Raw genomic sequence first — 13,439 nt, forward strand, 5'->3', positions numbered from 1 at the left:
GGAGCTGGGGCTGGAGTTGGGGCTGGGGCTGGAGTTGGGGCTGGAGCTGGGGCTGGAGTTTGGGCTGGAGCTGGGCTAGAGGAGGCTGGGTTGTGCGTGTGCTCTCAGTGTCGGGGTTCCAGTTAAGGGGAAGGCGGCATTCTGTGCCAAGTTGGCTGGGCCTCCTCGAAATTCCAGCCCTCCCCAGCTCTGCTCCGCTTAGTGCTGTACTCTGCTCTGACGATGTTGAAACGAGGGGCTGCAGAGGGGGCATATAGAATGCACTCCTGCCACTCCAAACGGATGGAGAGTGAGAGGCAGAGAGAGAAAAGGTGAGAAACTGAGAGTGAAAAAGAGAGAGAGAGAAAGAGAAGGAGAGACTGAGAGAAGAGGTGATTGAGTTCAGGAGGGAAACAATGATAAAATTGATGAACCAGAAGAGAGAGGAGGAGAAAGCAAGGGTTACAGAGGAAAACAAGGAGGTAGAAGGAGGCTGAATAACGTTGGGAATAGATAGATAAAGAGGGGGAGGCCAGAGAGAACGAGAGCTGTTCTGTGAAGCTGTACGATGACTCTATTCAACAAGGGAACCCAGTCAACTTCCCTCCTCAGCCTATACACATTTAATTTATTCCCTTATGGCAACAGTATGTGTACAGTATCTGTCCCTTCTCCCTAGCCTGAGAGCACGTCAGGCTGCACCATGCTCTGTGTTAGCCGCTCGTTCAACAGGCAGACCGACAGACAGAAGGTCCCTTCATTATAGTGTCCGATTTCCACACAAAAACTAGGAATATGTCAGGCAGTCACACACACATATCCCAGAGCGCTGCGGTCAACGGAAACCGACGCTGCCGTGCTCTCACGGGAGTTGTGAGACACACACACACAAACGCTCATGCAAACATGTGCATGCATGCACATACAAACACATCACTCGACGAGGCGAGATCAGCTATGACAAAATGGGACTTTTTATTGTATGAAAAACAGGAGAGTAAATAATCACTCGAAGGAGGACAGGAAATCATCCATCTATTGACCAAACAGTGACTGACGAGAACGCCAGAGGATCCAATCCACTGAGTGAAGTTGTTAATTCTCTCTTCAAAGGACAATCCTTCCCAGACTCTCAGCGAGACATCAACATGCCCATGATACACCATGGCATCTGCTCTTATGAGAAACGCATCAAGTCCTTTGGACAAGTCCCAGACACAGATGTGAAACTAGCGAATGCCTCGCCGCTGTCACTCACAGAGCCAGCGTGTGACTAGCATGTTACTCACATCTCCCCACAACTCATACGCCTCTCAACCACACACACTGGAGCATCCTCCTACCGATAAGAGGCACAGGAACTACCGTAACAGCTGGCCAATCAAAATAAACTTGCTAAGTTCAAGGGACCAATGAAATCGTCAAATTGGAATGGAAAGTAAAATGTGTCTGTGTAGTTCCGCCCTCATAGAGATCTCAATGGGGATGGAAATTGTATTCTTCTGTGTCTTACCAATGAATCACCCTTTGAAGCCTCTGACTCATAATGTGTCAGCTGTGGACATTATTCATTTTGACTCATAGAACCAGCCACTGTATTAAATAACGGTTATTCATATTCGATTGGTTGTGTGTCCGTGACATTTAGAAAATATGTCACCATAAGTGACATACCGTATAACTAATATGTTAACTAGGGACAAATAACTACAATGGTTAAAATGTTGATGGTGCTGAGGAGGACGTACCGACACAGTTGAAGAAGGGCTCCTTTTTACACTGGCTGGAGCAGCCGTCTCCATTCATGGAGTTCATATCATCACACTCCTCTCCCTGGGCCCTGAGAAAGAGAGAGAGAGAGAGAGAGAGAGAGAGAGAGAGAGAGAGACAGACAGACAGACAGACAGACAGACAGACAGACAGACAGACAGACAGACAGACAGACAGACAGACAGACAGACAGACAGACAGACAGACAGACAGACAGACAGACAGACAGACAGACAGACAGACAGACAGACAGACAGACAGACAGACAGACAGACAGACAGACAGACAGGAGACTGTTACTGGGAGAACAATCACATGCAAGCACGCAGACATGCAAACACACACACACATGTTACCTCTGGATGCGTCCGTCTCCACAGTATGGTGCCCCAAGCTGGTGGGTGAGGGGTGGGGAGGGTTCACTCTCACTGCGGGCTGAAATGGTTTGGACCTGGTAGGTGTACACACTGCTTGGTACCACGTCCCTAAAGACACACACAGATGAAAAAATGTAGCTGTCCTGCCCCAGATAAAAACGGAAACACATCCAAGCGCACACACACATGCACACACACACACACACACACACACACACACACACACACACACACACACACATAAAGGGGAGCAACCTTAGCTGGCACCACATCTCTACAAACACACAGAGAATAAGCCTTTAGCTGACACCACATCTCTACAAACACACACAGAGAATAAGCCTTTAGCTGACACCACATCTCTACAAACACACACAGAGAATAAACCTTTAGCTGACACCACATCTCTACAAACACACACAGAGAATAAGCCTTTAGCTGACACCCCATCTCTACAAACACACACAGAGAATAAGCCTTTAGCTGACACCACATCTCTACAAACACACACAGAGAATAAGCCTTTAGCTGACACCACATCTCTACAAACACACACAGAGAATAAGCCTTTAGCTGACACCACATCTCTACAAACACACACAGAGAATAAGCCTTTAGCTGGCACCACATCTCTACAAACACACACACAGAATAAGCCTTTAGCTGACACCACATCTCTACAAACACACACAGAGAATAAGCCTTTAGCTGACACCACATCTCCACAAACACACACAGAGAATAAACCTTTAGCTGACACCACATCTCTACAAACACACACAGAGAATAAGCCTTTAGCTGACACCACATCTCTACAAACATACACAGAGAATAGACCTTCAGCCCACTGACCTAGAGTAGTGATAGAGTGGCCAAGACTATTGGCCCTAGAAAAACCAAGAGCATTTAAGGATGAATCCTAACTTAAGATCTGTGTGTGGAACTTGATTTTCCACACACGTCCCATTGACAAAATTTGTGTTTTACGCATCAGTTTGAGTTCAGTCCTGTAAGAACAAATTCCAGTAACCTACAAAGAGAGGTCCATAAAGGCTCTGTATGATCAATGCACTGAGACTGCACTCGTGAAGGTGGTAAATTATATTTTAATGGCATCAGACCAAGGCTCTGCATCTGTCCTTGTGCTCCTAGACCTTAGGGCTGCTTTTGATACCATCGATCACGACATTCTTTTGGAGAGGTTGAAAACCCAAATTGGTCTACATGGACAAGTTCTGGCCTGGTTTAGATCTTATCTGTCGAAAAGATATCAGTTTGTCTCTGTGGATGGTTTGTCTTCTGACAAATCAACTGTACATTTCGGTGTTCCGCAAGGTTCAGTTTTAGGTCCACTATTGTTTTCACTATATATTTTATCTCTTGGTGATGTCATTTGGAAACATAATGTTAACTTTTACTGCTATGCTGACAATACACAGCTGTACATTTCGATGAAACATGGTGAAGCCCCAAATTTGCCCTCCGTGGAAGCCTGTGTTTCAGACATAAGGAAGTGGATGGCTGCAAACGTTCTACTTTTAAACTCGGACAAAACAGAGATGCTTGTTCTAGGTCCCAAGAACCAAAGATATCTTCTGTTGGATCTGACAATTAATCTTGATGGTTGTACAGTCATGTCAAATAAAACTGTGAAGGACCTCTGCGTTACTTTGGACCCTGATCTCTCTTTTGATGAACATATCAAGACTGTTTCAAGGACAGATTTTTTCCATCTTCATAACATTGCCAAAATCTGAAACTTTCTGCCCAATAATGATGTATATAAATTCATCCATGCTTTTGTCACTTCTAGATTAGACTGCTGCAATGCTCTACTTTCTGGCTACACGGATAAAGCACTAAATAAGCTCCAGTTAGTACTAAACACAGCTGCTAGAATCTTGACTAGAACCAAAAAATGTGATAATTTTACTCCAGTGATAGCCTCTCTATACTGGCTTCCTGTTAAGGCTAGGGCAGATTTCAAGGTTTTACTGCTAACCTACAAAGCATTACATGGGCTTGCTCCTCCCTATCTTTCCGATTTGGTCCTGCCGTACATACATACACACTACGGTCAAAAGATGCAGGCCTCCTTACTGTCCTTAGGATTCGGTCTCGACCTTTAAGTCTTTATTGAAGACTCATCTCTTCAGTAGGTCCTATGATTGAGTGTAGTCTGGCCCAGGGGTGTGAAGGTGAACGGAAAGGCACTGGGGCGACGACTCTTGCTGTCTCTGCCTGGCTGGTTCCCCTCTCTCCACTGGGATTCTCTGCCTCTAACCCTATTACGGGGACTAAGTCACAGGCTTACGTAATGGTGCTCTTCCATGCGTCACTTGAGTGGGTTGAGTCACTGATGTGATCTTTCTGTCCGGGTTGGAGCCCCCCTCGGGTTTGTGCTGTGGGGGAGATCTTTTTGGGCTATACTCGGCCTTCTACTCCTGAGGTGCTGTCCTGTTGCACCCTCTAAAACCACTGTGATTATTATTATCTGACCCTGCTGGTCATCTATGAACGTTTGAACATCTTGGCCATGTTCTGTTATAATCTCCAACAGGCACAGCCAGAAGAGGACTGGCCACCCCTCAGAGCCTTGTTCCTCTCTAGGTTTCTTCCAAGGTGCTGGCCTTTCTAGGGAGTTTTTTCTAGCCACCGTACTTCCACATCTGCATTGCTTGCTGTTGGGGTTTTAGGCTGGGTTACTGTACAGCACTTTGTGACATTGTCTGATGTTAAAAGCGCTTTATAAATCAATTTGATTGATTAATGAGCAGGGTGAGGGTGGGTATGACTGTTACAGTAGGTTTCTATTGCAGGATATCCAGGAAAATGGCACAGTATTCACACACTCTTTCTCCACACCTCTGTCCCTACTGGCTGTATGGGTTCCTGCCTCTCCCCCTCCTACTATGTTGTGCTGTAAGTGATATATCTATGGAGCCGCTCCACAAAGACAGACAAAGTGAGTTCACATTCTAACAAAAAGTCAAGGCGTGCTGGTCGCTGTGACCGCAGAATGTGTGTGGGTCTGTTTATGTGTGTGTGTGTATGTGTGTGTGTGTGTGTGTGTGTGTGTGTGTGTGTGTGTGTGTGTGTGTGTGTGTGTGTGTGTGTGTGTGTGTGTGTGTGTGTGTGTGTGTGTGTGTGTGTGTGTGTGTGTGTGTGTGTAGTATGTAGTATGTGTGAGTGTGTATGTATGCCTTTTGTGCATCTGTGTCTGTTTAGGTATAGAGGTGAGGGAACAGCCACGGGGCCACAGTATACTCAGCTGTACATCTCTCCTTCCGCCCCACTCCGAGGACACTTGGACACAAACAAACATCTGGCGAGGGGCTTCAGCACCGCTTTCATTGGGTGTAATACAATATGGCCCACGCAGGCCAAAAACAAGATGGGAGTTAAAAAAACATCCAGCTGCATAGCTCCGCATCAGTGTGCTCTCTGCGGTCCGAGCCAGGAGGATATCTCAACACTGTAGCCTACGACACAATAAACAGGGTGTCCACCCACTCTGCCCAGTGGTGATGGCATTTCACTTCCTCATGTTCTAAAATACATTTTATCAAGACAAATATGATTCTTCATGTTCTGAATTGTTCAGTGGGGTCTTTCTCTAACGTATCATTAAACGTGGTATCCAAAAAGTCGGATTTCGTAACATAATGCACACGATAATAGCACCGGGTTCTGTTGACAAAGCGGTGCAGCTTTGTCCTGCGGTGCAGGATTTTACATTTTGTGGTCGTCGTCTTCCAAGTTGTTTCCAAGGGTTGCAATTAGCAAAATTAGCCACGAGCTGAATGAAATGTCAAAGGTTTTGAAAAGCTTGCTGTACGCTCTGTGCTCCATTGACTATTCAGAAAAGCTTGTTTTTGTGAGAATTCATAAAAAAATAACAGGAACTTGGCATTAATATGAATAGGGTGAATAGGGTATACTAAAATAGGAAAATATCATGTCTCAAAATCGATATCCATCTTACCTCTATATAGTTTTATGTCTTCCGGATTTGAGAAGAAAGATGACGAGTTCAACGGTAAGCCTTAATTCTCACACAGCTTCCAGCCTAGCTGACGCCTTGCTATTTTCCAGATTTTTGACAACTTTATTTCTCTGGCCTCCGTTGATTTAGTCACCCTAATCCTGGCCATCCTACAAGGCCATCCTACAAGGCCATCCTACAAGGCCATCCTACAAGGCCATCCTACAACTCCATCCTACAACTCCATCCTACAAGGCCATACTACAAGGCCATCCTACAACTCCATCCTACAACTCCATCCTACAAGGCCATCCTACAAGGCCATCCTACAAGGCCATCCTACAACTCCATCCTACAACTCCATCCTACAACTCCATCCTACAAGGCCATCCTACAAGGCCATCCTACAAGGCCATCCATCCTAAAGGCCATCCTACAAGGCCATCCTACAAGGCCATCCTACAACTCCATCCTACAACGCCATCCTACAAGGCCATCCTACAAGGCCATCCTACAAGGCCATCCTACAAGGCCATCCTACAAGGCCATCCTAGACACTCCAATTTGTTTTGAACGGATTATGATAGAGACATGCGGTTTGAACCATTGGTTTTCTTAGATGATTATCTACACAACTAACATATCATTTTACCCATTGGTCAAAATATGAGTTTTTGATTGGACACCCTACAATGAATGTGCCAAGGTAATCAGGAGATATACTGTATGCATGTGGTTGGCCTTGGTTTTGATTGTGCTTGATTTAATGGTCAGTTATCATCATGAGAGTTGCTGGTTCATGTTTGGAGAGGATTTTCCAGGAGACAGAATAACAGGGAAGATGTTACAGAATGCCAGTTAATAGAACCACATAGACCATCAAGTCCAATTCATTTCTGAATTTCTTTGGTATTACTCACACCTCTGAGCTCACACACACACGCACGCACGCACACACACACACACACACACACACACACGCACACGCACACGCACGCGCACGCACACATACACACACACACACGCTCACACAAACACACATGCATACATACTCACAAAAACACACATGCATGCACACACGTGCTCTCGATCACTCACTAACAGAAAAACACAGTATTACAACCTACTCCATACCCGTGCCAGATAGTTAAAGAACACGCACATGGGCGCGTATGCACACACACACACAGTTTGTATTGCTTTCCTTGTGGGACCAAAGAATTGATTCCCATCCAAAATCCTAACCCTAAAATTAATGCTAACCTGAACCCTAAGCCTAACCTTAACCCCAAACCTAAAACTATACCTAACCCCTAAACCCTAATCCTAATTGTAACCCTAACCGCTAACCCTAAAATTATATTTTTCCTCATGTGGACCGGAAAAGTGTCCCACTTGTCTGAATTTTCCTTGTTTTACTATCCTTGTGAGGACTTCTGGTATCCACAAGGATAGTTAAACAAAAACACACACAATTCCCTCATTATTAGCATTTACGTCCATCCCCCTCTGGGAAACATAAGCCCTTGCCTGTTGATTATGGGCAACTCCCCGACAACAAAACAATACACACACACACACACACACACACACACACACACACACACACACACACACACACACACACACACACACTGTAGCGGCCCTGTGTTCCAGAGCCGCTGCAATGGCTGTGGCATCCATCGCACTCACAGATGGGTTCACACGAGGCCAGAGCCTTCCCCTTCCTCGCCCCTTCTCTTCCAGCCGCCATCGGCAGACTTAGGAGGTGTCGGCACTAACAGCCAGTCACGTTTATTAAGTGGCAAAACAAATCATTCAAATGAGCCCTGAACATGAATGGTCCGGGCTGCCTTTTTATGCATGGATTTAGCTCTGTTCTGACCGGGACACTGCTGGGAATGGGGTTGCTCACATCCAATAAAACACACACTTGAAGGGAAGCAGACACGGACACGCACACAGATGGAGGCTCATTGCAGGCACAGGCGCAGACAGACGCACACACAGTCACATAGACAGAGGCGCAATGCAGACAAAGACACGCACTCAGACGCAGATATACACACATGCACTCTTGCACGCACATATGCACAGCACAGAGCACACCGACCGAACACACAGCCCGTGCCTTCGAAATGTGTCAAAATATTTACTGCAGGAAAGACTTTTTTACCGTGGTGGTTTTCAGTATGAAATGTGTTCCATGCCTTCTCTTCCCAAAGCCCCGGTCACTCTCCTACTCCCCCACAGCAGGAGAGAGAACATGGGGTTCCAATTGGCTGTCCTGCCCCAGATAGAATGGAAACACACCCACTCACACACACACGCACACACACACACAAAGGCAGGTATGGCCTACAAATGTTCTCCGGTGCTGTGTAGGAGATTGAGGGTTTTGACTGGATTATTATCAACAATCAAAGGGGATGTTTGACCTGACCTACCGCTCTGTTTTACACAGTGTTCCGCAGCCTTGGCCCGCTTCGAGGCAACTCCGGGGTCATTCTCAAATATCCTTTAGTCTTAATTGAATTATTCAAGCCTCTGGAAAAGGAAAGCTGTGGGAGACATGAGCCTGGAGGACACATGAGCGAGCAGAGGGAGTGACAGAATGAGTGACGCCGCCAACAAGCACCATGGCCCTCTCTCTCCCCTTCCTCCGAATCTGTCACAAAAAGAACACCGGGGGTGATAGGTCAGGCCCGGGACGGGACAAGGGCAAGAAACATACACACACTGTGATTCCTCGTTCGGGCCTGACGGATGTACGTGACCCATGCGGGAGGAGGCAAGCGGCTGGAACGGTGGGAAGGATGGCTGGGAAACAAAACATGAGAACGACAGAGCAAAAGAGAGGGAGAGAGAATGACAGAGCGAGACAGAGAGGCAGACGGCTTATTCTCGACGCTCGGAGAGCCACGTCGCAGACCTCTGGTGATTTTTACTATGCGTCTCATATCAGAGCAACAGGTCACATCAGGCTTCCTTCATGTCCTCTACCAAGATCAGCCACCACTCTCAGCCTCCCATCTCCAAAATGCTCCTCAGTCTTGGAGGGAAAAGAAAGAGGAGGAGGAAGAGGAGGAAGAGGACGGTGAGAAAAAAACGTTGGGATGCAGTAGATAACGGAAAAAAGGAGGTAAAAGGAAAATAAAACATACTTTTCAAATAGTGTCAAGAGAGGCTGAACAGACACGGGGGCCACCAGGGACCACCAGGGACCACCAGGGACCACCAGGACCACCAGGGACCACCAAGGACAATAACTTGCATGTGAAATATACTCCGGGGGGACCTACATAAGAACAGCACCTTTGTCATGACACAGAGGGGAGAGAGGTTGAAAGGGGAAACTCTGACATCACTCAAGGCAACCTGTAGCACTGATATCTTGATGGGAAGTGGTTCAGGCATTTGTGTGTATGTGTGTACACACATTCAGGTGATAGATATGTGGTTTATGGCCCTGGGAGCCCCTCTAGTTTGGGCTGATACTCGATCACACTGAGACTATTCTGGACCACGGATCCATCCAGACAGACCTGGGGCTTGAAAATAGCTTTTGTGAGCTCACTAAACCACCTTATGACATTGCGGGACCAAGACTTCAACAGATTGGGGCCTTTACATTTTGTTTAGAGGGAATCAGAACAATGTATATCTTTGTTTCTAAAAAAGTATTGTGATGAATTCTATACCATCGTTGCAAATAGAGATGAACACAAATGGTTGTTGTGACACAACACATCTGATTAATTTCAGCCTGTAGTCATCCACTGAGCTCCAGTGTTGGTAAACAGTCTATGTGTATTCTTGGGACAATATAAGCCTAGTTCCTGTTCTCCATGCCACTATTCTCCATGCCACTATTCTCCATGCCAGTCTTTAGCTCTACTGCCAACAAGTTGTCGCGTGATAAGATTTCGTCATGGCGGTTTCCATTGCAGTTCATCCAGACATTCTTCCCTAAGGCCCTTGTGAGAATAGAGACCTTATCTCACCACAGACTTAGAGTCTGGCACAATGCACAGTAATATGCCTTTCAAAGGTGTTTTTGATATCACCACCTGATTGCATGCGGAAGTGTGTGTGTGTGTGTGTGTGTGTGTGTGTGTGTGTGTGTGTGTGTGTGTGCGTAAGGATACTAGATGAGAGGCCAGAAAAATCTAAGATTGTTGAAGAAATGCTTAGATTAAACCTTAATACAATAAATAAAGCAATATGGTCATGGTGACAGCTGCCATACATGTGAGGTTTCCTGCCTATTAAGTCTTCAACAAATTCAAGTGCTACACAGTAAGACCTCTCAGACTTACATCATTATGCTGTTTTCTTTGGTACAACGAGCCTAACTCAATGTCCTGCAACTCTACAATGTAAAATGACGATGTTCATATTAGCACAGCCTCAGACAGAGTCACAAGGAGTTGGTGGCAGTGCCTCTTCTATCTATGTTTGAATCATAAGATCCAATATATTTTCCGCTATATTATAAGGAATTAGACATTACCTCAATACAGCACAATACCAAGCTACACAGTAGACACCCCGTCAACCAACAGTTTGTCTCACATTGATGACACGTACGGGAAGTTCCATCACTCCTATGGTTCAGATGTTGACGCGTCACTTAGCGAGGAACTCCACTGGCCTAGCCTAGCATCAATGACTCACTGCTGAGTGGTGCACTCATTCTTCCAAATCAGACAGTGGAGAGTAAACCTAACATATGGACAGTGCCAAAGTAGGAATATCAGCAACGACAGTATAAGTAATGATAGTAATAACAATGGAAACCATTGATGTCAAACAAAATGTGCTAAGTAATTTTACCTTAAATCCCCTATAGATGTTCCTTAAAGTATTTGACATACGGTATATATTTGAGCCAAGTCTGAGGCTGCAGATACCTGTGGAGCTTCATTGTGGGAACCCTACAGGGAACCTCTTTATCATAACAACCATTAGAATCTTACCGGCATGGACCTTACACTTCAATTTAGCACTTTACAGTAAAATGGGTTTCTCTGCTTCCCACAGAGAAACTTAACCCTTTCCTGAACATTCCACCTTAACTATCCCTCCAAATCCACTTTTTGGACCTTGCCCAATTTTATCCTTGGGAAGTCCGGTTGCAATTCTTTGAAAAATTGTTCTGTGTATGGGGGGGGGGTGAGACGGCCAGACATCCCGGGACCCGCTGCTGCCTCCTCCACTTCCTCTGTCTGCCACTCACCATTATGGTTCATATTAGAAAGCTTATGCAAGGCTCAGTGCTAATGCTGCTCCTCATGGACAGAGAGCAGGCAGAGGATGGCGGAGGGAGCGCAGTGCACAGTGGGGCTTTGTGGGAGTGGAGGGGGCCATGGAGACAGAGAGTATGTGTTATGAGGAGAAGAGGAGGAAGAGAGGTGAAGAGGAGAGGGGGATACCTAGTCAGTTGTATAACTGAATGCCTTCAACAGAAATCTGTCTTCCGCATTTAACCCAACCCCTATGAATCAGAGAGATGCGGGGGGGCAGCCATAATCGACATCCACGTCTCCGGCGCCCAGGGTACAATGGGTTAACTGCCTTGCTCAGGGGCAGATCGACAGATTTTTACATTTTTACCTTGTCAGCACAGGGATTCGATCGAGCACCCTTTCGGTTACTGGCCCAATGTTCAACCACTAGGTGGAGGGGGGAGGTGTGGAATGTTTTATTTTCAGTAGACAGAGTCTTTAAAACCATACGCAGTATTATACTCTTGACAAAATGGGCTTAGACCATGGAGGGAAAAAAGTCTGTAATGTTTGCACGCATATGTGACAAACAAAACCAAAAACCTCCCCGAAAATAATCTGCACATGGAGGCGATCTAAAACAATTACCGTTGGAGCACACAGCCATTTCTCACAAATACCTAGGAAGTGTATTCTACATCCCCAATCTCGTATTGCTGGCGAAAAGAAAACAGAAAACCTACAAGTCAAGCAGTCAGAGCTGAGAAAACAACAGAGTTCTCTGAGTAGAGGTGAAGAGGTTGTCTTCTCAGGGCTAGAGCAACAGTGGACTTGACAGGAGAGGAGCAGGGCCATGGGGCCACAGGGGTAAGAGCATAGGAGAACATAGGGGATAAAAGTGTGAAGGAGAAGGCCAGAACAGGGGGAAGGGGTCCCAGTGAAAAGGGTAGCGTAGAGGGCAGCTGCCCTCTCCCTCCCGGGCTGGGGGGTCCCGTCACGTCAGAACTGAATAGGTTTTGAGACCCTGACAGGCCAGAGGACCCAGAGGACCCAGAGGACCCAGGTCAGGGAGAGGATTAGCCTATGGGCCAGGGGGTCTCAGAAGGCTAGGGTCCCCCATCACACCCACTAACCCTCCTCTCAGCCCACCCCTAACCACTCCATGGTTTACCCCCAACCAGTCCAACATTCCAGCTCTCTCCCTCTCATCTCCATCCCACCCCCTGCTCACCCCTTCATAACTCACCCCCACTAGCCTGACCTCCCACCCCTCACCCTCTCATACATCCAACCTTGAATAGGGAGCCAGGGAGGCCTCTACTCCCCCTTCCGTGCCCCATTTCAGGGGAAGGGCAGTGGGCTGAGTGTGGGAGGTCAGCCCTCTGTCTATGGAAACAGGCCTGGGGAGCCAGTGAACCATGACGATCCAGCAAACTAACCATGGGTCAATCAAAACACTCCAGCAGAAAAACCATGGGTCAACCACAACACTTCCGCCAACTTCAAAACATGTCAAAAGATCTGGGTGACCCCCAAACTGTTCTCCAACCACCCCTATCTAATCTGTGTGTGTGTGTGTGTGTGTGTGTGTGTGTGTGTGTGTGTGTGTGTGTGTGTGTGTGTGTGTGTGTGTGTGTGTGTGTGTGTGTGTGTGTGTGTGTGTGTGTGTGTGTGTGTGTGCATGTGTGCATGCATGCATGTGTTAGATTGACTCCTATGATGAGGAATCCTTTGCTGTGGGTTGACCTGGACCTTTCTCTCTGGGAATGACGTCAAACTCCTCTTACACAACAAAAGCGTAAGCCAACACAGACCATCGCCATGATGATCCACCCAAGGCCATTGAAATCCACCAAAACCATTGAAATACACCAAGACCATAGACCAAAATGCACCACCAATAGACACTCACAACTGACATTCTACCAGCTTCAGAGCTCCAAGAGCAATTGCTGTGGCCACAATACCACTAAGTACACCAGTGCATGCGGAAAAACATTCCAATAACATCTTGTCATGAAGCATTTATAATGGATTAGTAAATTGTTTATTCATAATGTATTAATCATTACTCCCTCATTTGTAAATGTTAATAAGCTA

At 46.5% G+C, this 13,439-nt stretch overlaps 1 protein-coding gene across 2 annotated transcripts in view; it reads right to left on the reverse strand.

Annotated features, from left to right (window-relative positions):
- LOC112219324 (pappalysin-1-like) overlaps positions 1-13,439 on the reverse strand; it is a 126,587-nt gene that overhangs the window by 79,750 nt on the left and 33,398 nt on the right. For both annotated transcript variants that reach the window (XM_042302314.1, XM_042302313.1), the window contains exons 8-9: positions 2,106-2,234; positions 1,728-1,819 (exon numbers count right to left, since the gene is read on the reverse strand). In XM_042302314.1, coding sequence (XP_042158248.1) covers positions 1,728-1,819; positions 2,106-2,234 — 221 coding nt within the window. The remainder of the gene's footprint in view (positions 1-1,727; positions 1,820-2,105; positions 2,235-13,439) is intronic.

This window comes from Oncorhynchus tshawytscha, linkage group LG20 (assembly GCF_018296145.1).
Source record: "Oncorhynchus tshawytscha isolate Ot180627B linkage group LG20, Otsh_v2.0, whole genome shotgun sequence".
Classification (NCBI taxonomy): Eukaryota; Metazoa; Chordata; class Actinopteri; order Salmoniformes; family Salmonidae; genus Oncorhynchus; species Oncorhynchus tshawytscha.